This window comes from Dermacentor variabilis, chromosome 4 (genome assembly GCF_050947875.1).
Source record: "Dermacentor variabilis isolate Ectoservices chromosome 4, ASM5094787v1, whole genome shotgun sequence".
NCBI classification, from domain to species: domain Eukaryota; kingdom Metazoa; phylum Arthropoda; class Arachnida; order Ixodida; family Ixodidae; genus Dermacentor; species Dermacentor variabilis.
Window position 1 is genome coordinate 31,802,388 of NC_134571.1, and position 27,667 is coordinate 31,830,054.

Sequence of the window (27,667 nt, forward strand, 5' to 3'; positions counted from 1 at the left end):
CTGATTCGCCCTTGGGAGAAAGTGAAATCCCTCCGTGAGGGTATATAGCAATGTATTTCGCATTGTAACAAAAACACGCTGAATACGACGCTGAGGTACCGCATATTAGAAGGATAGATGTAGTACACAAACAGCTAGAGATGTACACGTACAATCATGGATAAGCAGCGTGATCGGTGCTTAAGTACTGCTTCAATTCTAAACATACTTGAAACCGCCTGCTTCATGGCCAATCCCCCGTAAAATGGGGTATGCAGCAGTGCTTGGAAACAAGACAAGACATCGGTACACCGAATGCCATGCTAGACTGCGTGTCTAGATACCTTTAAGAAAACTTGCGGACGTACAACAGTAGTCGAACAAGGGATGTCGCCATAGTCAACGTTTCGACGAGCACACTCGTCTTCGTCAGGGCGAGTGCCCATGCCGAAACGTTGGCTCCGGAGGCATCCCTCGTTCGACCGCTGCTGAGTGCTTCGTCTCCATCCTCTCGGGAACCTCTGTCTTGTTCAGGCTCTTACAGACGTTTATACAGAAACGAAACCGGACTGGCCTTGTGCATGGGTATTTTACGAACCGCCCAGCTATGGGCATCGCACAGGCGTTTCACGGTGTAAAGGCAACAGCATACATATATCTGAAGGAAAATAGCCTTTTTTTTTCTTTTGCTTGATTTTCATGTGACCAGCTTCAAGGTTCGTTGTTTTTCGGTTCAATAAATGTCTCGCACTACCACTTCATATGGCCTACTCAACGAGAGAGCTTTCTCCCGAGACCCGTCACGTTTCTGATACCCGATACTCCAACGTACGCAGAAGCGATGAGACGGCGCGTCTGCACATCGCATGCGCGAAGAGCTATCGGATGTCGGCGCGACCGTACCTCACGTGTCAAGAGGCGAACGGCGTGGCAGAAGCGGAAATCGCGCCTTTCTCTCTCGCTATCGCGGTAATCTCGCAGCAGCGGGATAGCGGGCACGTTTCCCACAAAGTGCGCTTGCTTGCGGCGGCTTGCAGCGAGGACGTCGTTGTCGTCTTTGAGGTCGGCAGCCCATCTCGGTCGCTTGTCGTCGAAGAACTCCGGAGATGATCGGCGATGCGCCGGCCGCCGTGTTCAAAGTGCTGGCCGTAGTGTTCTGGGCTCAAGCGACGCTACTCGAGGGCCCCGCAGGAGCACCACAGAAAGTGAGAACGACGCTCGAAAGGCACGGGGCAGACGCCTACGATGTTTATAGCTCGCCGAAAGCGGCACGGAGAGAGGATATATAGGTTCGTCGACAACATGGTGTCGTTTTTCTAGTGGCCGATGCAGGCTAAATCTGCGCGTACATTATGACGTTCTGGTGTGTTCCTAATCCATAGTCCAAAATGCAGACGGTGTCGCATGACATGTGATATGTGTTCATGGAGCATGGTGACCAAACACCTAGCTAGCTGCCTTGCCATGATGAGTAATGCAATGCACGCTCAAGAAGCAGGAGTACAGTAAGTCCCATCAACCGTTAATAGTCACTCCCACTTGCTCCAATTGCGATCGAATAAAACAAAAGCACTTATTCTTCATTGCCAAAACCGAGCTTTTTAGTACGGTTGATGATAAATCCAAAAACAGCATTGGGAACTGTTAATCTGCGGTAGATGTTTACAAACAACGCAGTCTGGCTTTATCGCTTTTATTTCTATCCATGATTGTGGAAACTGTTAGACAACTTTTCCATGCTCTCGCAAGTAATAAACACAACGAAAGACAGAAAATTATTTGTGGGAAGGCAGAAATGTTGTCAGAAGCTTGCATGAACTAGCCTACTAGTCTGTGTAAAGGCAGGGGAAGGAAGGATTGTGAAAGTACTTAACTATGTAGCAATTGCCGGTATAAGAGTCCTAAAGCACACTAGAGAAATATGTCGCGGTAGGATTGTTTAATAACAACGGCACCTGCCTGTCAAAAAGTGGCCTCAGGGATATTTCGTTAATCAGTATACGAGTTACGAAAACGGAAACACTTGCGTGTATCGCTTCATTATTATCGGGTAATTAAACTTGACTTTTCGAGCGTTATTGGTATAGAATCTTGACCGCAACAGCGTAACCCCGTAGGCGTGCTTGAAAACTGAAGTTAATGGCAAAATAGAAATATGGCTGGAGGCGTCTACTTCCGTGGCATGTACGAAACATATGCCTGTTGTAACGACTTTACAATCTGTCTTCGAGAAATATCCAGACAAGTTTTCGTAACTAAGCGTCTTTTTTTTGTTAATCTTGAGCGAGCCATATTCTGGTTCAGTTTGCAGCGATCACCACACTGCTGCAGTTTGGGACATTTGATGTACATGGGCGTCTGGTCCTGCTATTTCTGGCCACACACCTGCCCCAAGCACTGCGTGATGAGTGAAGGCTCCTGCTTACGACTGCAGTTTGGCTCCAATAAATGACGCCAAAGTGCCGGATTGCGGCTCCGGGCTTAAGTTCGAGAACAACAAAGGTCGTGCCCACCTGGACTGATTGTAGGCTAGCGTGAGAAACACCTGACTGAGCTGTAACTCATGGCAGCAACTTGTACTCAGGCTCCATATTTTTTTTTGTGGTTGCAAGACGGTTCCTCCAAGTTACTTAACGTATCAGATTTACGAAGCTGTTTTCGTAAATCTGTTTACGAAGCTGAATTGTTCGTGAGAACGGGCTTCAGAAAGTCGACACAAACCAACGGTATTGATCACTAACAAAAATCGCAACGAGTCCGGTTGGAGACTCGTACAAATTGATCGCCTGCGTTACACAGACAGAGCTAAAAAATTTCTGGCTCGCAGCACGAGCCCGAAAATGCAAATTCTTGCTTATTTAGACGCGCGACAGTGCTTCTGTGTAACGTTCTTTAACCGCGCCCATTCCTTTGCATGCGAGTGAAAACTGTAATACTGCAATCACGCAGGGTCAAAGGTCATTCGTGATCGACTACGAGAACAATCGCTACCTGAAGGATGGCGTGCCAATACAGATTGTGTCCGGGTCCATTCATTCATTCCGTTCACTTCCCCAGCAGTGGGACGACCGCCTGGCAACAATGAGAGCTGCTGGACTCAACGCGATACAAACGTTAGTATGCTCTTTTCGTTAGTTGTACGGCCTTTTCCTTGGACCCATACTATACAGCAGTTTTGACCACGATTCATTTCTTTGTTTTCCTTCCACTCACCACAGAAAATCGTATTTCCTTGTGACACAATATCAAAATGCAGCTACATCGAAATGACATTTATGTAGGTGAGAAGCAGTAGTCCCGCCGAATGCAACACGCAGCCTCACCTAGAAATAAACCCGATGACTTCCCCTTAATTTTCTTTCCGCATTAGCAAAGTAAGGAAAACTATTAGCGTATATGTAATAAAATCGAGAGGAAGCTAAACAGTAGAGGGCGAAGTCGAAGTGATCACTTATCCAAGCAATTCGTATAGGCGTCCTTACTTAAAGCTCTGTCCATCATGTGACACCTATGGTAAGTGTTCAGAAAGTGATACATTTCGAAAAGGTGAACACGCCAAGTATTGTCGGCCTGTCGCCTGGAATGTATGGGTAGTTGGTTTTCTCTCATGACGTTCTGTCATGACTTTCTCTCGATGTATCGCGTAGACTTGAAGTCGACTTTGAAGGAGCGACTTTGGGGGCCGGGAATAAGGACACATAATTGTGAGCAGTGCTAAGCATAAAGAAGAGAAACCTCTGTAGCTCCAAGAGACGGTGGCTTGTCGGCTTGCAATTTGTGCATGTGTTCTCTTAAAATGTCACGTGTCAAAGTCAAGCTACCAGTCATGATGTCCTTGGTGCCTAGGTGCATCTAATTTTGACGCCATTGCCAAAGGAACTGAGAAATAGTCCCCCCCTTCCCCCCTTACAAGAGCATAACCACCTTTATATTTAACTTTCGCGTGGGATGATACACGGTATGTTAAGTGCGTTGCATATCGGCGTTTGCATTGCTGCAAAAATGAAACAGAAAGGCTACAGAATGTCAGATGAGTGTACTATCAGAGAAACATGAATGTGGGTGAGGCCCATAAACAAAGTGGAAAAATTAAATCACCAGAGGACATTACCGGCACCATGAATTTTTTATAAGGGTGTCCGAATAATGGCGTACGTTTTCTTATAGAAACAAACAAATACAAACACACGGTTCAAAAGAACGAGCAGATGGGCTAGTTTGTTTATTGCATTGGCTAGTTGGTATTGCATGCGCTGTGGCTGACCGCCTTTGATCGATAAAGCGAAAATGCTATCCCAAAACACGGGTTAGCTGGCTAGGGAGATCGTTGAGGCATTTGTGATAAATAGTAGAACCAAAAGTTGTGTGAGCTGCCCGTCTGTTTCTTTGTCAAAAATATAATTCCCGTTCCTTTCATGATAGCGGCTGGTGAGATATAGTTTCGCTGGAATGTGATGTATGTTGCGTTTTTATTTCTTTAATTATTTTGCTTCTTGTAGTAAGATGGTATATATGTATTGACGGTGTGAAATGTAAGATATATGCTGTTAGTAGCGCTGTGTTCTCGCCTTCTCTATCGTCTTGTGGTTCCCGTTAGAGCTATACATGATGTAACACTATAACGCGGGAAAGTCTGACTTCGAATATAAAATAGAACGTTGCGCATTTACAGATTTCTGAAGGAAGTTAAGGAAGAAGGTTTGACGGTTCCTTTATGCTATGCGAAACTTTCTTTATATATACCTTAAGTTCATGTAACGTCGTTCATAAAAAAAGTCTGCTCAACTGAACACCTGAGATGCGACAAGCATAAACAGATCACACCTCGTGCTATCGTGGAGAGAGCAGTAGTGAACTAGATCAACATCACGGGACGAGATGAGGCCGAACTTTCTAGATAACCGGAGAGTTCGGTTTGTTAGGTAAACCAAATTTAGACTAACGGTGTCACTCAGAAAAAAGGGCTGCACTAAGTTAGCATACGTGAATTCAGTGACGCGTACACGATGTACAAAGAAAACAAACAATTTTCTATAACTTAAGCTAACTTCATATGGGGCAGTCTTAATTAGTTTACATATACTTACCACGCCAATCGAATTGCCCGTTCCATGTCGCGTTTCATTGAGGGGTGCCTCCTAGCAGCAACAACGTCTGCCTCAACATAATCATTCGAATTCAGAGTTTCAAGGAATTGCTTTATATTTTCGGCAGTGTTCGCTTAACAACGGAGCGCGGAACCAGTCTACCCGAGCCTTCACCATTTGGATTCTTGAGAAGGATTAATTGTTCGGCTAGTCGTCGTTCTTGCATTGTTGGAAGGAAATTAGCGCAACCAAAAGACAGCACACACTGGAAGAGAAGACCAAGACAAGGGATTGTTACAACTTAGTCGTAAGTATAGCACTCGTCTTCGTCTTCCCTTCCACTGTGTGGCGTCTTTTGTTCGCGCTAGTTACACTGCAACATTTGGTTCCTTAGGCGTCGTAATGCCATATAGCCTTCCATTAACGAGCATGCCAGAATTTCAGATATGACACTTTCTTAATTGAATACAAGTTTAATGTCAAACACCATCAGGGTCGTGTATTGAAGTATTGAGTATTCACAAGCATCTTTCTTTATTTATGCATATTACTGACTATAATTTCTCACCATTATCTTGAACGAGGCGCTGCTAAGGTAATAGTATTCGAAAGGGTAACGAGAGATACTTTAGTGAACTTATAGCGTTAGCGAAACGTGAAGTGTAGGCAAGCATGCACAGGCCTGTCAAATACTTCTTGCTTTTTATCTTTTGCTCAACTGCCTGAAAGCAGTTGTACGTGAACGTCAATAGCTGTCACTTTAGCCTCACTCTGTGTAAGACTAAGTGGAAATTTGTTTCAACATGACCTGCAGAAGTGACGTTAGGCCTCAATAATTCTGTTGACGCTGTCCTTCGCACATCGCATCCTCTAAGCTTTCCACGTCTTGAAAGCGGCGTAGTAAGTAATCTAAGATACGTATGTAACCAAACTAGCCTGAGTATCACAAGGGGTATCACTAGACCAAGCTGAGAGCCTCTATCATGCATGCGATGCAGCTACGTCGAGTGGAGCAGCCACGAACCGGAGGAGGGCCAGTTCAACTTTGAAGGACAACAGGACATCGTTCGCTTCCTAAGGCTGGCGCAGAAGCATGACCTGCTCGTCCTGCTTAGGCCTGGACCTTACATAGATTCCGAGAGGGACATGGTGCGCATTTGTCTTGGGCACGTTTGCTCTTTCTTACAGTCGATTGCGCGTTCATTTTGATACCGTGTCTTGGGAATGTAAAAAGATGTTGGGGGTGGGTAGGATGGAATTGCTGGTGTAAAGGAAAAATTTCCATAGCTGAAATATTCCGAAGTTGAATGGCGTTTCTCGCATGAGGCACATAACAGCCAGCTGCCTAACGTATAGAGCAAAACTCGCTATGTATAGAGCTTAAAGAAGAAACCACGTGAGACAAACGTGTTCGTACATTGTGATCGTAGCTGTAGCTTGTCAGCGGTGCAGCTTATTTGTCTAATAGTTAAAACAGGAACAACACACATCGTAATCTTGCCTTACAAAGTTAGCGTGATGTTCCTTGCAAGATATACGCTGGTGTTGACAGAAGCCAAGCGCCAAAATTACATCCCAAATGCGTTGAGCGTGCCTTATGACAGCACGATGGCACTTGTGATGAACAAAATCAACCGAGGGGTTCAGCTCTGGCAGTGCCCTCTTAGGCTCTGGTCATAATTCTTGTTCTAGTGTTCGACGTACAGAAGCAAAAAAAAAACGACTAAGAAACAAGACTTCGCTTGTGATTATTTTAGCTCAGATATACTTTATGTGCTTTTCCCAGACCAGCACGTGTCAATACTCTGTTCTCTACGCTGTATTATATTCGAGACCCGAGCGAGAGAAACAAAAGACGTTGCAGTTGATGTGGGCTGGATGCCTGTATTCGTTGCTGACATGATATGCAAGCAAGTTTTTCATCGAGTCAAAAGAATTTTAATAAGTAGGCACTAAAGGCCTGACAGGCAGTGATGGCATTGTGACAGAGTTTAGCCGAGCAGTAAGAGCCAGAGTCCGCACGAAATCCATTTGTAAATAATTCAAGTCACCACGCGTAGAAAAAAGCCGTTCTTCCCAGAGGGAAGCGAGCAGAAGGGGCCTGAAATAACTCAGGACTGAACTCGGAGCTCCTCAAAATGCTTGTTGCCGTAGTTCGCACGCGTGCCCTACTTTCAGCACGTTATCGAGCATTCGGTGTGCTCTACACTGCAGTGCAGCGCAGTCGAGACCAGGAGAAATGCTTGCGTTGCCCAGCTGGCTGCATCCTCTACAAGGCTCCACGCCTGTCTTGAGCACGAAAGGTTGCGTGCCTGCTCTTTCTTTTTTTGTCTCCGACTAAATTCGGTGCAGCGTCGCGCTTTCCTAATGCAGGACCTGTGCTGAAGAAATCTACGCTATTGTTTTTTAATGTGACTTTTGCGTAAATTGGGTGTTTGTAGATACGGTTTATCAAATATTAGCAATATGTCAAACAATTTAATGTGCAGCTACCTAAGCGGGTGTTCAAGAATTTATCCCTACTTGCGAAGTTCTTGGCCGACTCTTTTTCAAAGCCGAAGTACTTCTGGTCCTGATGTAATCTCTTTTGCTAATTTTTCTTTTCTTCAGGGCGGCCTTCCGTACTGGTTGCTGTCAACGAACCGTTCCATAGGGCTGCGAACCAGCGACCCGCGTAAGAAAGAACTAGAGGATATTTATTAATGTTTTCTTGGCACTGCTTACAACGAACATCCCTTATATTCAAGCGGAAGCGAATATTATGTCATTCTTGTGTTCTGGATAAAGCGGTCTACAGAAGAAACTGCAAAAAGAAAATATGCTAATCACGAGGTGGCATCAAGAAGTTTCGATTCTAGCTCTGTTTTCAAGAAACTAATTTATTTTGTACATTCAAACACTGTTCCCTACGAAATGGTACCCTTGATAAGCAATCAAACACTCCCAGTGTTCCCGCCACTTTACTTATATGTCCTGGAAGTCTTCTTTACTGTACAAGTTCAGCACTTTCTGCGACTTGCGCTTCACTTCAGCAGTCCTTTCAAATCGGCGATCTTTAAGCTGGGTTTCTGATTTTGCAAAGAAAACAATGTCAGCCGAAAAAAAAAATTCTGATGTCTAGAGTGCGCGTGGAAGATGCATCGTGTTTTGTAAGGCCAGAAACTCGCTTGTCCGCGGAGCTCGGTGACAATGTGCACTGTCGTCGTGCAGCATCCACATTCTCGCGCATCACAGATCTGGCTGTTTTCGCCGAACGACCTTCTTCGGACGCGCTAAGCTTGGCTGTAAAATTCTCTGTTCATGGTCTCGCTTACCAGGACAAATCGAAGATGACCAATGCCGCGGCTGTCCGAAAAAGACGATGATCATGCATTTTGCTGGGCTACGCACTTGCCTAGTCATCTCTTTTTTTTTCAGCCACGCAGGCGTTGCGCTTTCCTTTTGAAAATGATGTTGCTTCGTCTCAGCATCCTAGCTACACACCCAGGTTTCGTCTTCAGTGATGATTCTCGACGTGAAAGAGGGGCAATTCGCCAGATTTGGTTCCGGCTGACTTTTATTCGCTTCCCGCAATTAAATACCCAGCTCAAAGCTTGCCGCTTTGACAAGGTTCGTGTAATCAAGCGCGAATCGCATAATGTGCTCGCCTCGTACAAGGAAGAACACCTACATGACATTCGCAAAATAGCAGGTACATCGTGAGCGCTGTATTGCTGCGCGAGGGGACTATTTCGAAGATGACTGAGTTTGAATGTGCAAAAATAAATTACTTCCTTCAATATAAGCACAGTTTAAAAACTTATTGGTTCCGCCTCGCAATGTGCCTTGCACAAGACAAAAGTGAACAAACCGGAACGTATTGGCAGGCTGTTCGGTTTAATACTGCTCATGAATGGTTTTTGCCATGTGTCTATATCTTCCCGCAATGTTCCTTTGTTGGGACAGCAGTCCTACGGAACAATGCTTTGCTAAAGCAGTCGCAGTTTTTTTTCTCAATTATATTGTGGATACCGTGCTCAGAAGACACAAAAGTGTCAGACAATGCTATTTTTGCTTGCGGGGGTTTGACTACTTCGTTGTCCTGATTTGTAACTCTAACTGATCCTTCAGAGGTTGCTGAATGTCCTAGACCTTCATCTTCCCACGTGAATATGTTCGAAGAAAAATACCAGCCTCCGCTGCTAACGCAATAAAAGCTTTAACCGACCTGAACCCCTATTTTTTTAAAGTATTTAGCTTCAAAGTGCTTACAGCATGATTACATGATGCGCATGTAGGAAATTACAGATGCAAACGAAGGCAATGCGGTGTCAATTCGACTCACCCATGTCGCGTCTACATGAACACGTTCCCGGTCAAAAATGAAGAGGCGTCCAGCCTCTCAACCAAAGGGAAAGGTCGATACAGCACTGCCTAATTGCCGCTTTTATCGATAAGCATTGATCTCAGTCGTGCTCGCATAATGAAACGAATCTTGCAGGCGGCTTGGTTCACGACATTTACATGGACGCCGGCAAGCATATTCCGACCTCACATAAAACTCAACCACTCAAGTATACATAAGCACTTGATAACAAAGCGCCAAAGACAGGCACATCCAACACACAAAATGAGCGCCAACTTCAAATGTGTTCTTCATACAACCTATTGCGGTATTATAAAATGCGTCTTTACGGGATGCGCACTGAAGAGGCTTGCAACTAATTCAACAAAATTCGTTCGCATGGTTAGGCTTAGTGCATTACCCTTCTGATCTGGACGTGCTACTCGGCTTATCCAAAGTAAATCTTCAATTTTCGCAGAATACATCGCTTATGTACATCGCTACATTTCTAAGCTCCTCCCGCTCATTCAGCCACTGCTATATGTCAACGGAGGACCTGTCATTGCTGTTCAGGTGAGTATACAGACTGAGGCGATCACTTGATATATGTGGACATTTCCTACTGATTTCATTGGTGACTCCCCATCAAGATATGAAACTTCTTCGTTTTGGCTGTCATTGATGCCTTGAGGCATGAGGGAGAGCACTGGAAAGCAGAAATACACAGTCTTATTAATGTATAGAGAACGCGTCATAGTAAAACCACATTTTACTAAACCAGTTAGACCGAACAAAAACTTTACTGTCAATAAAAATATCACCGCAAAACTTTGCTTAGCTAAGCAGAGTGATTCAGCAAATAATTAGGCCCCAACAAATGAGATGAACGTGCTAGGCATAACGTACTAGGGATAAATCAGTGTTGGCGAAATCAATTTGCAAGCGTGTAATCTTACCAATGATTCTGCGCTTCGTTAGCCCGTGAATATTATATGGCACACTATATTGCTGCTGCAACAAAGTGCGTTCGCGGGAAAAAAGTAAGCTGCAAACTTTAACTCTTTATTGTAGTTCGCAAAAAAAAAAAACGCCGTTTGTCGAGGCGCGTCTCTAGCTATCGCGAGGAGCTAAGATATCAGCATGATTGCCTCAGAATAGGGTAGGTCTCTAGCACGTAGCATTATCAATATTGCTGGCGCTTAACGGCCCCATCAAGCTCAACAGAACGCGCAGTACTTTGGCCATTAAACAAGTGGGAGTTGAATGGGAACCACCAGTTATTGAGACTTTGCGCAGGTTTACTATGGAAATGTATAATCTACGTGTTCGAAGTAACTCTCGTGGCAAGAAAATGTGTTAGGATGAGAACAAGTAGCCCAGCGTCGGCGAATGGTGACTCAGTACCGGTACGCTTTTTTGGTACCAGCAAAATTCCTGTAGTATAGCCTGTTAAGGAGTGTACCTCGTAGTGTTTGAAAAACAATACGTACATGGACTACTGCAGGCGTAGCAAGAGTAGAAGAGACTTGATAGCAAATATGGCTAAACCACTTTGATAGTCTTCTGTAAGGTTCCTTCTCATAACCAGGGCCCTTTGTTAGTAATTGGCCTACATAGACGTGCCCTTGCACAGATTTTAGAGACTGAGTGTCAATTGCGAATTCTCGTTCTCTTGCTAGGATATTGAGTATTATCTTTATTTCCCGTATAATAACCTTGAACCCTACTCTTACTTTGTCGGCTAAGATCCTCATTCATTTATTTCATGTAATCTCAATAATTTCTGAGCGGACAATATCATCAGTAAATCGCACGCTGTTGAAATATTCGCCATTGATACTCACATTTCATCGTTTCAGTCTAACAACTTCAATATATATAAGCATACCGTGAACACCATTGTAGAGGTCTCGTCTCCTTGCCTTACCTCTAGCTTGATAAGTACGCTTCCGCATTTCTTGTGAAGAATTAGGTAGCTGTGGAATCTCTAAATATTTGCTAAGATATCCACGTACTCTTCCAGCACTCATTGATTAGTAAATGCCCCCGTGACTGCCGCTATTGCTACTGAATCGAATGCCTTTTCGCAATCAAAAAAATACATATAGTATTATTGCCGGATAATCAACGCTTCATTGATGGCAAAATTGCCACAGAAAGGCGACAGGAGACAGACGCTCGATTAGACCGCGAGGAACAGGGAAAAAATGGTCTCCACTCAACCACTTACTACTGCAGGAATTCATTCCCATGTCAGCGCTCTTCTTTAGTCCTTTAGAGTGCGACCTCTCACGTGTTGTGGCAAGGTCTCTTACAGCTACAGCAGAAAATAAAAGTGCTAACTCTCCTTGGCAGTGCTGACCAGTGCTTGTAGCAGGAAACCGGAAGGAAAGGGCTTTCATGTTGTCAAGTTGTTGTGATGGTGAACAAAGACGCAGTGTAAAAAACTATGAGTCAGGAATTTAACCCTTTATTGGACGAACTTGTGCTCTCACAACAAAGCAGCGAGAAGGATCGTCGATCGCCGAAATATGACCTGCGGCTTAAGCGCGTTGGCTATTTATAGACGGCTTGTCGAAGGCTCAAGAGTAATCGCTGGCGCTCGCGTGTCTGCCAGAATTTACGACAAGATATACAACAAACATAATCGTCGACAACAGTTGCAAATGTTCCAATACATGCAGGCGCGTCTTGCTTCGAGCAATAAGATTAAAAACTGGAAGCAGGTGATAAACGGCCACGGCAAGAACAAGTGCGAGTGTCATTATTAGTGCCTTACTAGGCACTGCCGGACGACATATATGTGATCAGTGATATATTAGAAAAAATGGAACATAAACTTGTAAAATGCCTTTATAGTCTTACATATTACTTTATTTCGCGAGGAACGGCAAAGTAAGCTATCATACTTCACTGGCACCCTCTAAAGGCACACTAATTCAAGGAAGCACGAAAAGTTGCTAAAGTGAGTGGGCCGCCTCTGGAAATGAATACTTCAGAACACAAAACATATTAGCGGAATGAAAATGCAAGTGGAAAACGAAAGGACATGGGTCTTTCCCATGCATCTTGTTTTTTTATTTCACCTAATACGTATCAAGATAATTATGACCAACTACAACGTTTAATGTTATAGAATTCAGGTCTACGAATACACATATTGAATTTTTTAAAATTGATGTTTCCTTATGTCGGTGCTCGCTGTCGCTAATCTAGACGTGGTCGTCAAACGCTTCACGTGTTTCAGCTTACAATTTTCTCCACGCAATGCCCAGGTGGAAAACGAATACGGCAGTTATGCAGCATGTGATTACGTGTACACTGCGTATCTGCGAGGCATGATTCGCCTCTACTTAGGCAACGACGTCGTCCTCTACACGACAGACGGCGACGCTGATGGTTACCTGAAATGCGGGAAGCTTGATGGCGCCTACACAACGGTGGACTTCGGCACAGGTAAATGTGCCTATAAGTAGACCCTAGCAAGATAGAAGTTCAGATTAAGATGAAAATTTGAAATGACGAGGAGTAGTCGAACAAAGAATGTCACTTTAGGCCAAATTTTCGACAAAGTGAATTGTCTTCGTCAGGGCGCCTTCACGAAGACTAGTCCAATTGTCTAATCACTGGCTTACAGCGAGATTTCTTGTTTGACTGCTCCTCCTCATTATAAGTAGACCCCACAGTTTGTAAACAAAGAAAGACGTGGTTTCGCCAACGAAGCGAGACGGTTACATGAAGAAGGCGAAGTGAGCTAAAATATTTTAGCGTGACAGTGACGTCACTCCAGAACCTACCTGTTTACAGTGTGGGAACACTTCAACGCCCTCTTGCACGAATATATCATCATTTTTTAGTCTGCAGTAAAACACGCATGATATATTCACTCGCCTGACACTGCAGACAAAATGATAAATTACCGTTGTTCGCCCAGCTTGCCGACGCATGAGCTACAGCTGTTGCGGAGGCGTGGGTTGATTTCGCCATCCGTCTGCAACTAAGACTAAATACTAAAAGACAAAGAAGGCAAACATATAATCTTCTCTATTGAACGATGCAGAACAAAAAAATGCCATCTATTTGCGAAATTTGAGGAATAACCAACTTCAGTGAGTGAATAATCTCCTTTTAAAGTGGTTATAACAAAAATGCATGTCTGTATATGTGTATACATTGTGCGTCAATGTTCTGCGCGCTAACAGGCATTGCTCACCGCGTCGTCGCAGGGAGTGACATCGGTGAGGCGTTCGCTGTGCAGCGGCGGCACCAGGAACGGGGACCCCTGGTGAACTCGGAGTACTACACAGGCTGGATGGACCACTGGGCTGAGCCACACTCGGTCGTGAGCACGAGCGCTTTCGTTAGCCAGCTGGACAAGATGCTCAGCATGAACGCCTCCGTCAATATGCAAGTCCCTGCTACTATTGATTTACGGCATCGTGAAGAAATCGTCTCGGCATGACTGCATCGACGTTAGTTCGATTATCATTGACGCAATGTAGCGGCACACCGTATTGCCACCGCCGAAACACGTCATGTATGAGGCGTGTACTGCAGACTGGCTCCTCTCTCGCGCTTCACTCGGGACACGCTGCGCTATCTAGAGCCGCCGCAGCGAAGTCGGCGAGTGGCGCTTATCTGGATAAACATTCAAACAAGATTGTCGGAATACATATGACGTGGTTTCGATTTCGCATATCACCGGAGACGCTTTAATATGTTTCTTTCTCATTGAAAAGTGGTGCATTCCCAGCGGTGCATACTCAGTGATCAACGTAGGCGTGAAATAGGTTCATTGAAGAGCGGCACATACCCACTGGCATGTGCCCAGAGACCCAAGTCGGCGTTAAAGACGATGGCTGAAGAGCAACACAGACCGAATGGCACATACCAAGTCACTCAAGTTGGCATGAAAAAGGCTACATATAATTATACGAAGTGATATCAAAACGTTTTGAGGCTGACTCGGTTTAGAAGGGCGTAATTAATTAATTTTATTTGTTTCTTTAGTTTTGGACAATACAAGGCATTTTCTGTGGGTCATGACAAAAGGAGGTGATTAACATCGTGGCGAAGGTTGGTCACTGAAACGCTCTGACCTTTGAAAACAGACCCCTTGCGCAGCAGTACAGCGCTCCCCGCATTACTGTCAATTTGCGAATACGTTCTGGCCGCCTTCTTTCCGGAAGTAGTCGAAAACCATTTTGCTATTCCATCTTAATTAAAGAAAGCGTGCCTAAATGGCGACGTGTGAGTGGTTCTTTTTTAATTTTCGGAAGAGAGCGAAATAAGCACGAGCCCAATATGATGAGTAGGGTAGGAACCATGTTGTTTCCGGCGAGAAACTCGCGTGTGCGGAGTCATGTGTAACGGGATGTCATTGCCATCGAGTAGCATCGAGCATCTCGTGCGCCCCGGATCGGCTATGTTACTGCGATAGCAGTTATATGGACGCTCCAAGTGCATTCCTACCGTCGGCGTCGCCGTGAGGTTCCGTATAAAGCCCAAGCACGATAAAATCGTCGCCGCGCGCCGTATGCTGTATGTGCAGGTGAAAGCGTGAGAGGGTGAGCCGGCGATCGCGGCTCAATCTCGCGAACGAAAGGGAGGAAAGTAGGGAGGAAGCGCGGCGTCTTCCGTCGTGCGCAAGACTCCGGGGGGAGGGTAGGGAGGGAGGGGGGCACGTTCTACTAGCGGCGGCCCGGACGGCCGCATGCACCCGCCCGGGCCGCTGTATCTTGAAAGCCATCTGCGATAGGGACAGAATCCGCCGCGAGCTGTGTTTTCGCGGCTTAGTTCGCATTGGGGGGGGGGGGGTGATCCGAGACGCAGCACGAAGGTCAATTTGCTTGCTTGTGCTTGCGCGCTATCTCACTCCAGCGTTTCGACAGCTAGTTTCCGTGGTCATCGAGTTAGATGTGTTCATTTTTGCTTGTGCACGCGTGACACCATACTTGTTAGTTTAGTTAGCATGCCTATGTTTACAAGTTTATACGGCCGATAAAACTACTATCCTGACTTCGTATAGCTGTTCACTAATTTGCCATCGCAATCGATGCTTCGCCTTTCGGGCAAAACTTCGATTTTTTTTCGAATGGCTTCCCTTAGATGCCCTGAAACTTGACAGTAAAATTTGCTGTTCGTCGCCCGACCATTGGCGATGAATTCCTGATGTACGATACCACGCATGTCGAAAAACACGATGAGCATTCAATTAGTCGAGCTGCAGATATTCGTAGCATATTGTGGATCATGTAGAAGTTGGGCTTTTTCGCTACGATGAGGGTTCTTCGTCTTAGGGTCCGTACCAGTGCACCTAAGTTTTGTCACTAGTGATGATCCTCGATCTGAAAGCCGGGCAATTCGTCGGATTTGGTTCACTCTTATTCCGATTTCTTCCTAAAATGAGAACGCGAATTGGAAGATTGCCAGTTTAACACGATTGCATAAATCAAGCTCAAATCGCAGAAGGGTGCTCGACTCGTTCTGGAAAGAAGACATTCAGGACATATTCGCAAGGTGCAAGAAACACTGGAAGCGCTGTATTGCTGCGGAAGGTGACTATTTCAAAGGTGAGAGTGTTTGAATGCGCATAGATGGATTTCTCTCTCGAAAACAGTGCCAGTTCGGAACTTTTTGATACCACCTTGTACATACCGCAAGCTGGTTGAAAGTTCCCAAACAATGCTAATCGCATTACTAAGCGATTGACTGAGTAACTTGAAGATTGATTGATTGATTGATTCGTCTTATTTGAACAGGTACGTCTTCCATGGAGGCACGTCATTTGGGTACAAGTCTGGAGGTAAGGACCTAAGTTTAGCATCGCCGCTCCGGAACTTCCACGTGCAAGGTTAGGTTAAGGGTGCCCCTGTCCACGGTTGAATGTGCGGTGGCGTAACAGTCAGCACGGGTTACGAGTAGTTGCCGCGATTGACGATAGCGTTTGTAGGAACTACATAACATCCGCGTCCCTGAGAAATAAACAAAGATTATTAAATATACCGCAGTTCTGAATTACAGTAAGACCATATTTATGAAGCCTTATGATGATGATGATGATGATGATGACGATTTATTGGCATCATCTTTGAAACGAGGCGGTGACAAATAGTCACGTAGCCTGCATGAGTAATTCAGGTATGCTGTACATGTTTTCCATCCTAACATTTTTGTATATATCTCCTTCATCTCTCTCTTTATTTTTCAAAATTTCTCTGTCTACCTTGTAGCGCTACCTATGCCAGTACATGATCCGGTCGTATCAATCTCTTCCCTGCTTTCTTTTTATCAATACTCTCAACGTCTCTTGCTTATCTCGACTGCTAACCGCTTGATGCTTTCGTCCACTTAAATCCAAGCGCTTCTGGAAGGCATACGTTGCCTACTGGCCTCGCTGGATCAATCCTTCGCATTCCATTAGGATGTGCTCAGTGGTCTGCGGATCTTTTTCTGCAGCATAAACATGCCTCATATAATTGCGAATACTTGCTGCGGCATGTTCTTGTCCTTAGGCAGCCAACTCGAGTCTCAAATAGCAAGACACTTTTCCCTTCGTGTAATCGTACAAATTGCCCTTTCTAATTTAATTTTTCTCATTCTTGTAAACCTCCGTGGTCTTCTTGTTTCCATTCTTTGCATCGAATTCGCTGTCTTTGTTTCTCTAACTTTCTTTCTGATCCCTCCTGGTTGTCTGTCTACAGCTTCAATTACCCTCTGCTTGGTTGCTAACTTTCTTGACCTCTTCCTCCATTCGGTGCCCGAGCTTTTTAGACAGAGATACTTGTGCACTTTAGTCGCCCATTTCTTTTGATCCATGTTGCTGAGTCTTTCTCTAAAACTAATTTTGCTCTGCACTTCTTTGACTTCAAACGAATCCCAACCGATGTCCCATTGCACTGCCTTATTTGTGGTTTTGTCGTGGGCTATCAAAGCAACTGGCACACCGTTTTTGGTTAACTTCCAACCCCGACAACATATCCGATTTTAGGCACAGAATGTCATTTGCGTGTTAGTGCTGACACCATGACACCTTTCCAGATCCCACGCACCACCTAATATTTATTTCGGCCCCAAATTGTCATATGTTTCATTATTGCTACATTACGCTTCCCTTTATTTTCAGGTTATCTTGGCGGGTGCTTGGGTCTTTCCTTCGTTTGTGCATAAGCCGAGATATTTATATTGCTTGACTATGAGTATGACTTGTTGTGTCGATACCACGTAGTAACTCGTCTATTCATTAAAGATCATAATTCTCGATTTCTCTGCGCTAAAATTCAGGCCTAGATTTGTCGTTGCGTTGCCACACATATTCGCCAGTGTCTGTAAATCTCTTGCATTGTACGCTAGTAGCACTATGTCGTCCGCATACATAAGTGCGGGGACATTTTCTTGCGCCATTTGTCCATTACACGTGTATGATAAATTAAATCCTAACTGTCTGTTTTTCAGTTGTCTTTCTGTGCCCTTAACATAAAGCATGAACAACAGTGGAGACAGTGGGCATCTTTGCTTCAGTCCTTGTGAATGTCCACCACTTCATTACAATTACGGCCTTCCCAAACAATTTTTATTCGGTTTTCTGTATATATCTCCCTCTGCAGCTCCACGAAACCGTTATCTATGTCTTCGTGTTTGAGAATATCCCATAACAACTACCTGCCTACGTTTTCGTAGGCTCCCTGAATATTTAGAAATGCCATCTATAAAGGTACATTCTAAGCTACTGATATCTCTGTGCACTGAGTTACAACAAAAATATTATCTCCTAAGCGTCTGCCTGGTCTGAGCCCATTGTGAAGTTCCCCCAGCATATGGTTTGTTTCCGCCTGTTTTGACAGTTCAAATTTTACTGCTTACATTTTCGTATTATATAGCACTGACATTACTGTAACTGGCATGTACGAGCTCGTCCTATCCTTATCACGTTTGTCTTTGTAGATGAGGTTCATCTTCCTTTTACGCCATTCAACTGGAATTTTCTTCGTCTTAGTCACTTCTTCGATGGCATTTGTCAACAGCGCCTTGCTCTTTGGACCGAGGTTCTTGATTACCTATATTGAGATTTCGTTGGGTCCTGGGGCGGTGTTATTAGGGAAATTTTTTCCTGCGTTTATCCAGTAAAAGCTTTCTATGGTAAATTTTGATCTCTCAGGCTTATATTTTGATGCTTTATCGGTTTGGGTCTGAACTAGGCTTTCTTTTGCGCCGAAGTTAGGCCTACCCGTGCTAACCTCAGCCGCAGCAGGGAGGCGCCCGCTCTCTGGTGAGTTCCCTGCGCCGTCACCTTTCGCCGCCTTCCAGCGTCTCTGTGGCGGCCCCCTTTTCCTGCACCTCGGTGCTCCCGGTATACCAGTATTGTCCACGGTTCCTGCCGCTAGTTGCACAGATATCGCCTGCCAAGTGGTTCAGTGCTTTGAATGCATAGTGTAAAAGCAATGTGCAGTTAAAAGTGCCGTTACACGCTGCCTTATTTGTTCATTAACTGCTATTCAGATTCAAGTCCAATGTAACTTTATATTATACGGACTAAATATGTCGGTGAGCCTTTTGAAAGCCACGAGTTTATTGATATTTGCGTGTACTTGCAGCCAACGTGGATGACCACTTCCATCCGATTCCCACCAGCTACGACTTTGACGCGCCGATCACTGAGGCCGGTGACACGACGGACAAATTCCACGCCATACGGAAAACCATCGCGAAGGTACATGTGCAGGTCGCAAACATGGATTATTACAGGATATGCACCCGGTTTGACTAACATTGTACAGAAGAACGGGTTACCATTATCTGGGTAATAATATATCGCAATTTTTGCAGGGCAGGGCTGCCTAAGAGGGTCAGATAGGCTTCACTCAGTGTTCGCGAGTTGAAGCTGCGGGCTTCGCCATCTGGACGGAGGGCAAGGGCGAAGAGGTAGACGTAGCAGCTAGGCGTGGATCGTATATTAGCAGTGGATTTGAATGTTTAATGGGAACTAAATGAGGGAGACAGCTGAAATGCGAGAGGGAAAGTGAAGCTGAACCTGGCCAGAACACAGCACGTGCCTCCGTGGATCGAGAAGGGCCGTCACGAGATACGAACATAGGAGGCTACGATGAAGAACGAATTATCTAATGTTTCATTGAAACGCCGAAATAACTTGTTTGCTTCAAGTGAAAAGATAATAACTAGCCCACCTTCCTTCTATTCAGCCCTGCGGATTATTTTTCAGCGCACATCGATGGACGAATGGATGGAGGGATGGATGGATGAAGGTATTTTATGCAGTACCCGTTTGTATGAAATAACTAAATTCCATCCAGTCGCCCCCGTGCACATAAAAATAATGGCCGTTCTTTTTTTCTCGCAAAGCAGTACGAGAGTGGCGGAACCCGTATCACAATGACTACGAATTAAGCGAAGAGGTCTGTTAGACGATGAATTCTAGACCACGTTGCTTAATTTTCCTGTTAGAAGTTCGAAAAGAAAGAAACAGGGGTATGCTTACTTATAACGTAGCATAGTGATCGTGAACACTAAAGGTTGTGGTAAAAGGTACTTGTGCCCGCATATACCTCGAACGACGTAACGCCTGTGTGGATAATTGTTTTGTTCGACAGCTCACGAACAAGGGAGACTTAGCCTGGAGCGAATGTCTCAACAATGAGACAACTCTACTTGTTGAAACATTTGCTCCAATATGAGTCTTCCCTTCTTCCTCCGCTGTTGATCATTTCAAGTATCCATCATACTGTGAATGCCTTTTCTGTGTAGTATGATACGCAAAAAGTGCATTCACTATCGTTCGAGTACAATTCATGGAATCAGAAGTTGAGCCTAAAGTAGGATGGTACCAATGAACATGAAATACAAAAATGCCATAGAGTAAACGCACTTGACAAGTTTCATTCATACACAATATTCATCATACGCAGTACCTTCCGTTGCCACCGGGACCCGTTCCAAAGCCTAAACAGAAAATGGCTCTTGGACCATTCAAGCTTAGACGGGTGAGCTTTCTTAATTGTTTATGAGCTATAATGTGTTCAACGGTAACCTTTTGTAGCGATACCAATTGTACGGACACCCCAGGCGAATTTCCGTCGTCGTCGTCGGCGTCGCCGTGAGGTTCCGCATAACATCCAAGTGCGATAAGGTCGCAGCAGCGCGCCGTATGTTATAGGTAGGCGGGAAAGCATGTGAGAGCGAGCCGAGAAGGACGGTGGCTTTGGGCGTCCGAGTGAGGAAGGCGGGAAGGGGACGCGCCAACTATCCGCGCGCGCAAGATGGGGGAGCGGGGAGATGGGGGCGTGCAAGAAGCTCAACTCACTCGTCTGAGACACACTCCTGAGGGACAAAGCAGCTACCAAAGCTCGAGCCAACCACTAGGCTGAGAGGAATCAATGGAAACCGTAAATGCAATCACGCAAGCTCCCATACAGTCGATTTTGTTCCACGTGCCATCTTCAGATACTGCCAGTGCAGTCCCGAGCACGTGGTTCGCGCGTTCTAGAGAATTGCGTCGACCTCTGTGCCCCGGAGGCGGCAGCGCATGGTGCGGCTGCGTGCGTCCTATCTTAAAGGCAATCTGCGGCGAGTTCGAAGGGTAGCCGAGCCGAGATAGCTGACGATTAGCACTGTGTTCTCGCGAGCCTAGTTCGACTTGAAGCGAGAGGCAGCACAAATAGGAATTCGCTCGCCACTGCTGCCGCTCTTCATCACGCTAGAATTCCGACAGCGAATCGAGTGAGATGTGTTCATGTATGCCTGTGGGCACGGGACACCGTGCTTGGTAATTTAGCTAGTAAGCTAATGTTTGCAGCAGTTCGTACAGCTGATAAAGCTACTAACCTTACTTTGTATAGCTATCTAGTAGTTTGCTAACGCAATCAAATAATTTGCTAACGCGAACAATGCTTGCGTTTCGGGCGAAACAGTGACTTTTTGCTTCAGTACTTAAATTCTTATAAGGACAACTTTTTTTTTTTTTTTTGCAGCTGTTCGGTCTGAGTGAGCTTCGAGAGATGCTTTCAAGAGCTACAAAAATGTCAGAACACCCCCTGACGTTCGAGGAGATCAGGCAGGTAAGGAAAGGCCAAACGGACTAATTCATCCGTTCACCTATAATCTACAGCCCTTTAATATTAAAAAAATATTACAAAAAGAAGGCGAGAAGCCGGCACCTCCTGAAAGTCGTACCGGCTGCTTCCTGTCGCAGAAAATGTTAAATAGCCGCGAATGCAGATAATATATGATGATAATTCATTGGCATCCCCTTTGAAACGGGGTGGTGAGAAATGGTAACCTAGCCTGCTTGATTTAATCAGGTATGCTATACGTGTCTTTCATCCTAGCATATTTCTATACATCTCCTTTATCTCTTTTTTCCCCTCAAACTTCTATATCTACCTTGTACCGTGCTACCTATGCGGGTACATGATCAGGTCGTATCAATCTCTTCCCTGCTTTTTTTCCATCAATACTCTAAACGTGTCTAGCTTATCTCGAGTGCTGACGGATTGATGCTTCAGTCCACTTTAAATCCAAGCACTTCTGGAAGGTGTACGTTGCGTACTGGTTGGGTGAATCCCTTCGCATTCCATTGCGATTTGCTCAGTGGTGTCTGAATTTCTTTTCTTCAGCATGCACATGCCTCATCTAATTGCGAATATTTGTTGCGGTATGTTTTTGTCCTTACCACATCACACAGAAAATCAGTGCCGGCTCTTGAGTAGTCGGTTCACTAGTTCGTAGACCTGTCAACCTCACATCGTTTTTATACATAATGTGAACAAGTGTAACGTACTGAAAATGATTTGAGAAATGAGCATTCGCCGTGAAAATCATCTGAAGGTGCCCGCGCACGTTTGTATTTCGTCTCTATTCCTCAGTCTCCTGGGCTTTCTTTTTCGTTAAACGGCAAAATAGATCGCTGGGTAAATAAACACGTAAGGGGTGAATGAACCTGTACTGCACTCTCCCTGCTGTTCACGTCAACAGCCATGGAAGTAGGCATCCTGCGAATGTTTCCTCATACTACCAGGTTGCACCGGTAGCAACGACGTGCACATTCGTCTGAATTGAATTTAGTGCATATTTGCTTTCTCTCTGTTATATTTTGCGTACACGTGACCCGTCCATTCGTCTTCACGAATAGAGACCTTGCAAAGCTTGGCGCCCTCTAATATCCCACTAGATCTTCAGAGCAAAGAGAAGAACGGCATGCAGCAGTTGTGCCGCTAATGGAAGACATTCACGCCATCTCCTTTACAGTTTTAGAGCGCGAATAGTCACAATTTTATAAGTAAACTTTCTAGTAAAATAGGCGCGTGTATCCAAGTTATTAAAACGAACTTCCTTTATTTTACAAGTGAAAAAAGAAAAGCATCCTCCATAGTTCAATACGCGACTTGAATTATGTTTTCACCGTCAAATTCAACTGCATGCACGTAACACGCCTATAGGGGAGCTAATTGATGCACGTTTTGAGAATAAACCATGCTAAACACGAGGCAACAGAATAAGAGTATAGCTGAAAGGACCTTGCCCCATGTTTACCGTTCTTCTCGATCTACATGTACCATCGGCTTGCTAACCTAGGCGCATTACCAGAGTGGCATCTTTTGTCCTGTTGTTGTGCCGTGTCTCCGTTTCCTTACAACTACACAGCTGCCACGGCGCGCATCGAGGCGTCTATGCCGAGTGCGCTTTACTAATTTAAACTCCGACCAACAGCGGTCATGTGTAGATCATGAGCAATTCGAAAATATCTTAGAGAACTTGTCAAATTATTGAATTGATGCTTGATAATTAGTTAAAATTAACAATGGGAATAATAATTGCTCAATCCAGGACAATAGTAACCGTTCGAGATTGAAATTCCATTTTGAGAGAGTCAAGGAATGCTTGTACATGAAAGGGAAAAATTGGCATCCACCCGGGTTGTAGCACCAAACTACAAAGGAAACCCACACGGGTTTCTCAGAAAGAAAGTCTCGCAGTTGAAGAAAAATTCGTCCTGGCCCGGGACTCGAACCCGTGACCAACACATTCTCGGGGCGGTCGCTTTTGGTAGAGCGACCACCCTCTGCTCCTCTGCATTAATAGAAATAGCAGTAGGCTTGCTTCCATTTTGTCTCGTTTAGCTCACATGTGTACGCGCTGAGTGCAGTTAAAGCGATGAAACCGCTGGTGTCTCGCAATACTTCCAAAGGTTTCCCAATGCGGTGAGTGTTTAATGCGATGTGATGTCAATGTCGCTTCACCATAAGTTTTCACTGTGCAGCATCATGCACATTACTCAGAAGGATGAAAAATAGCGTTAGTTTTTGCTGATCACGACTTCTAGTTGCGTTCAATAAAAATGACTATGATGTGCAATTTCATTCACTCTGCAGTGGCACAGCTGTCATATAGCAGCTTGGCCGACCATCCCGGCAGGCTAAATTTCGATGCTACGGAATGTAGAAGAAACCTCGTACTTCTTTCTACTCTGATGTTCGTTAAGATACCACGTGTTTGCGAAATTGATACAGTTAAACGCAGCATCTAGTATCGCCCACAGCGAAGCTTCGGGATAATAAATTCGTTTAGTTATTACCGCGCTATTACGAAGTGCAATAACCATGCATTTCACTCTTTGTGTTGTTTCAAGTGATGCTGAATGAGGAAAAATTGATCTGCTGTATGAGAACACGGTAGGGATAGTAACCACTCTTTCTTCTCGCACCGCTTTTTTTGATCATTTCTAGCGTCAGCATCATGGCACTACAGTGCTCAAGGTCTAAGCTGCTCCCGTAGCGTGACAATGACATCGGCTGGCTCTACTTCTCTTCTAATGATTCCTCGTCACGCTACATGCATATCTAATGGGCGGGTGCTCTGAGCCTAGATTGGAACTTCTTTCCCGCCGCGGAACCAAGAACGCGATAAACATTTCTAGACGGGACAGATTATACTACAGACGGTAGCTCGTTTAAGGAGAAAAAAATAAAAGCAACTCTGTCGTTTCTAGAGCTTTGTATCTAAAACATTCTACCTTCCTCGCAGAGCCAAGCGCTGGTGCTGTACGACACGTTCATATCGTTCCTGCCGCGCAACCCTGGAGCACTCAGGGTGCCTGGACTTCGGGACCGAGGATACATCTACGTAGACGACGTACGTGGGCACGCCACAATTTTACAGCCAACGTTCTGATCTTGTAAAAGCCACAGCTTTTACAAAGTTTTTACAGCCGCATAAAGCTGCTACATTAACAAGCCCTTAAAGAACCAAAGAAACAAAAGAATGCACAAGCATGTTCGAAATGAACCTTTCTAAGTAACAGCCATGCACACCACAGCGTGAGACAGATTTTCTTTTTGAAGGGTGACTGAGTTCCACCCGTGGCTGAAGCAGTTCTTTTTCTTGCGGTGTAGTCATGGTTTTGAAACACTCTAAAGAAGCATCGGTTTAGTAGCACAAAATAAACTCAATATTAAATGTGGGGGCATGCTGCTTTTGTGAGGAGGGTGATGTTTTTAAGCCATCTTGTTAAACTGAGCCTTGTCTTGGTGGAGACCGTACATGGGAGCGCCAACTTTCTATTAACCATGCGGCCCCATAGAGGTGTAACGTCATTGATGCCTTCACGTCCATCACTTAGGGGCACGAGCGACTGACTTGATCTTGCGGTGTGGAAGAGCAAATAGTGAGAAAGTAGAAATTGACATAAGAAGACAACTAGCTGGAAAGCAGCCGCTACCGGCTGTCAAAACACTACATGCACTTCCTCCTTCACTACATGTTTGGCTGTTGCGGATTAGGTTTGCCGCACTGCAGTTGTGGCTGTAATGGCTCTTGCGTCGGTCGTCATAGTTTCATATTGCGTTGAAGATGCAGGAACCGCAACAGTGGGATAATGAACATATAAGCTTCAATGCGCTTATCAATGTGCAAGCTTTACATTATTCGAAAGAGAAGAGGTAATAGGCAGCTTTTTGTTAAATGCCACTCTGTAAGGCGTTTTCGCAAATGCATAACCAGTGTAATGTGCCGTGTACGAGATAAAACCTATCCACTTATCTTCAATCTATATTAATCGATGCTATTTATTCGTTCTCCGTTTGCAGCTGTACCAAGGCGTTATTTCTCGCATGGACAACGTCTTCGACGCCATGGTGTCGGTGACCAAAGGCCAGAGATTGTCGTTGCTGGTCGAAAGCCAAGGAAGAAATGCCTACGGAGACCTTAACGATGCAAAAGTGGGTTTATAACTGTATGCTGACCTCATTGCAAATTAGTACATGTCCTTGTTCCGACTTAACAGATCTTAGCAACCTCTGGATGTGTCATTTTTTAGCGTTTACAGCGTCACGAATTTATAGTTTATAATTTATACGATGTTCCAGGGAATCATTTCGGATGTCACTCTTTCTGGAATCGTGCTCACTCACTGGAACATCACTCCCATCGATGAACGGAAGTCACTGTCTGGAAACCTTGCGGTCATTTCGCAGAGGAACAACCACATATGCGGCGTCGCTGGTTTTGGAGCATATGAGGCGAGGTTTCCCTTGACGTTGCCTTCGCCGCTGGACACATTCCTAAGGCTGGACCACTGGAAGAAGGCAAGCATTTGTTTAGTGAGAGAAAAAAATGTTTTTCTTGTGATTTGTCTTCGTTCACTTCTTTAATTTTTTTTTCTTGTGATGGAGTAAACTGGGCTTCATGGTGCTTCCTTGAGGGCATATTGCAGGGCGAGAACACAATCACGATGAAAGACAGGCACACGTCACAGGCACTGCGACGTGCGTCGTTGTCTTTCATCGTGGTGGCGTTGTTGCGCTGTCATTACCTCCTTTTTGATTGAAGTCTGAAAGACAAGGAAATCAGTTCATGTAATTTGACGCGCGTCCTAGAATAGCTTTTCAGTGTGTTTTATGTGCACTACGAACCAAGCCAATTCGTGAAGCAGCTGCATCGCCGCTTAGGCTCGGTGCTTATGTCAACGGCATGCACATCGTCGACATAAGGTACCCTGAGGCATGTACTACAAGGCACGTTTGTTGCGTTTTAGACTCTTTATAGGGATATTGACACGTTATTTCTGACTATTCATTGTTTTGTTAAATGAATTTCCTAGACCCTTAAAGCATAGAAAATATCATGACAAGCCTCGGAACACCGTTAATAATTTAATATAACAGCTTTTCAGCAGCAAGTTTCGGTTCAGTTTCCAGAAGGATACTGTGTCGTGACGTCACAACACAGTATCCTCCTGGAAACTAAACCAGAACTTGCTGCTGAAAAGCTGTTATATTAAATTATTACCGGCGTTCTGAGGGATGTCACGATTTCTTTCTAGGGTTCAGACTGCTAGGACTTTCATTTAACGCAAGTAATAAACACTAGAAAATATCATGTCAGTATCCCTAGCTCCCGTTCCGAGCTGAGTGTGAAACTTGCATCTGCATTTCTTTGTTGTTCAACTTGCAGTTCTCATTCTTGACGCAGGGTGCAGCCTTCTTGAACGGTTTCAACCTTGGCCGCTACTGGACGCCCATGGGTCCTCAGAAGACCCTGTACGTGCCGTCCATGCTATTCAAATCTGAAAACATTCTCAACATTATCGAACTCGAGCAAGCGCCATGCTTGGACCAGTCCACTGCCGAATTCGTCGACACGCCAGAACTCAACGCAACTGTGCCTCTTTCTGCGCATGCTGCATTCAGAAAGAGAGGCAAATAAATAAGTTTCAACCATGTACGGGTCATCGGACTCTACGTTATGTCACGCTGCAACTGGTCTTGGTATTATCAGGGTCCTTCAGTACCTTTTGAAGGACCCCGGTATTAAACAGGCAGGCTACAAAGCCGACTTCAGAATGAAATTGATGCGTAAGTTGCTGATGCACCGCTGAGTATACATATACAACAACTCACACCGCGCATTACACATCACAACCACTTCCTCGTAATCAAAGCGAAAACAACCACTTCTTCGCAATCAAAGGGAAACAAAATTTCAACACATTCCATTTGACGGAACTGTCAAGCTCTCTTCTGAAGACTCAGTTTCATCGCTTCTTCGATGAATCAAAACGCGTAAAAAGGCGATACAGGAACGCATCTAACATAAAACAAAAAAGAAGCTTAATTGGCTCACGTACAAAATACAGAATATACTATAGCGTCTTTCCATTTATTTGCCTATTCAGCGCCTATCACTATCTATCGAGTGTTTGTCCTTCTTACTTTCTGTGAAGAACGAGAAGAAAAGGGGGTTAACCGACGGGCCCGATTTCTATTAA

The 27,667-nt window shown here is 44.9% G+C and overlaps 1 protein-coding gene across 3 annotated transcripts; it reads left to right on the forward strand.

Annotated features, from left to right (window-relative positions):
- Positions 1–948: 948 nt before the first annotated feature.
- Positions 949–27,123, forward strand: LOC142578880 (beta-galactosidase-like). Of its 3 annotated transcripts, none has more exons than XM_075688549.1 (15): positions 949–1,184; positions 2,929–3,092; positions 6,065–6,215; positions 7,677–7,740; positions 9,869–9,963; positions 12,666–12,846; positions 13,617–13,797; positions 16,152–16,195; positions 18,984–19,099; positions 20,313–20,387; positions 21,375–21,461; positions 24,427–24,534; positions 25,488–25,619; positions 25,767–25,985; positions 26,872–27,123. In XM_075688549.1, the coding sequence occupies exons 1-15, from the start codon at positions 1,086–1,088 to the stop codon at positions 27,103–27,105; spliced, it is 1,950 nt and encodes a 649-aa protein (XP_075544664.1). In that variant the 5' UTR covers positions 949–1,085; the 3' UTR covers positions 27,106–27,123. The 3 variants fall into 3 exon arrangements, with proteins under 3 accessions (XP_075544664.1, XP_075544665.1, XP_075544666.1); XM_075688551.1 differs by having other exon boundaries at positions 1,183–1,268; XM_075688550.1 differs by lacking the exon at positions 9,869–9,963 and having other exon boundaries at positions 12,775–12,846.
- Positions 27,124–27,667: the final 544 nt, after the last annotated feature.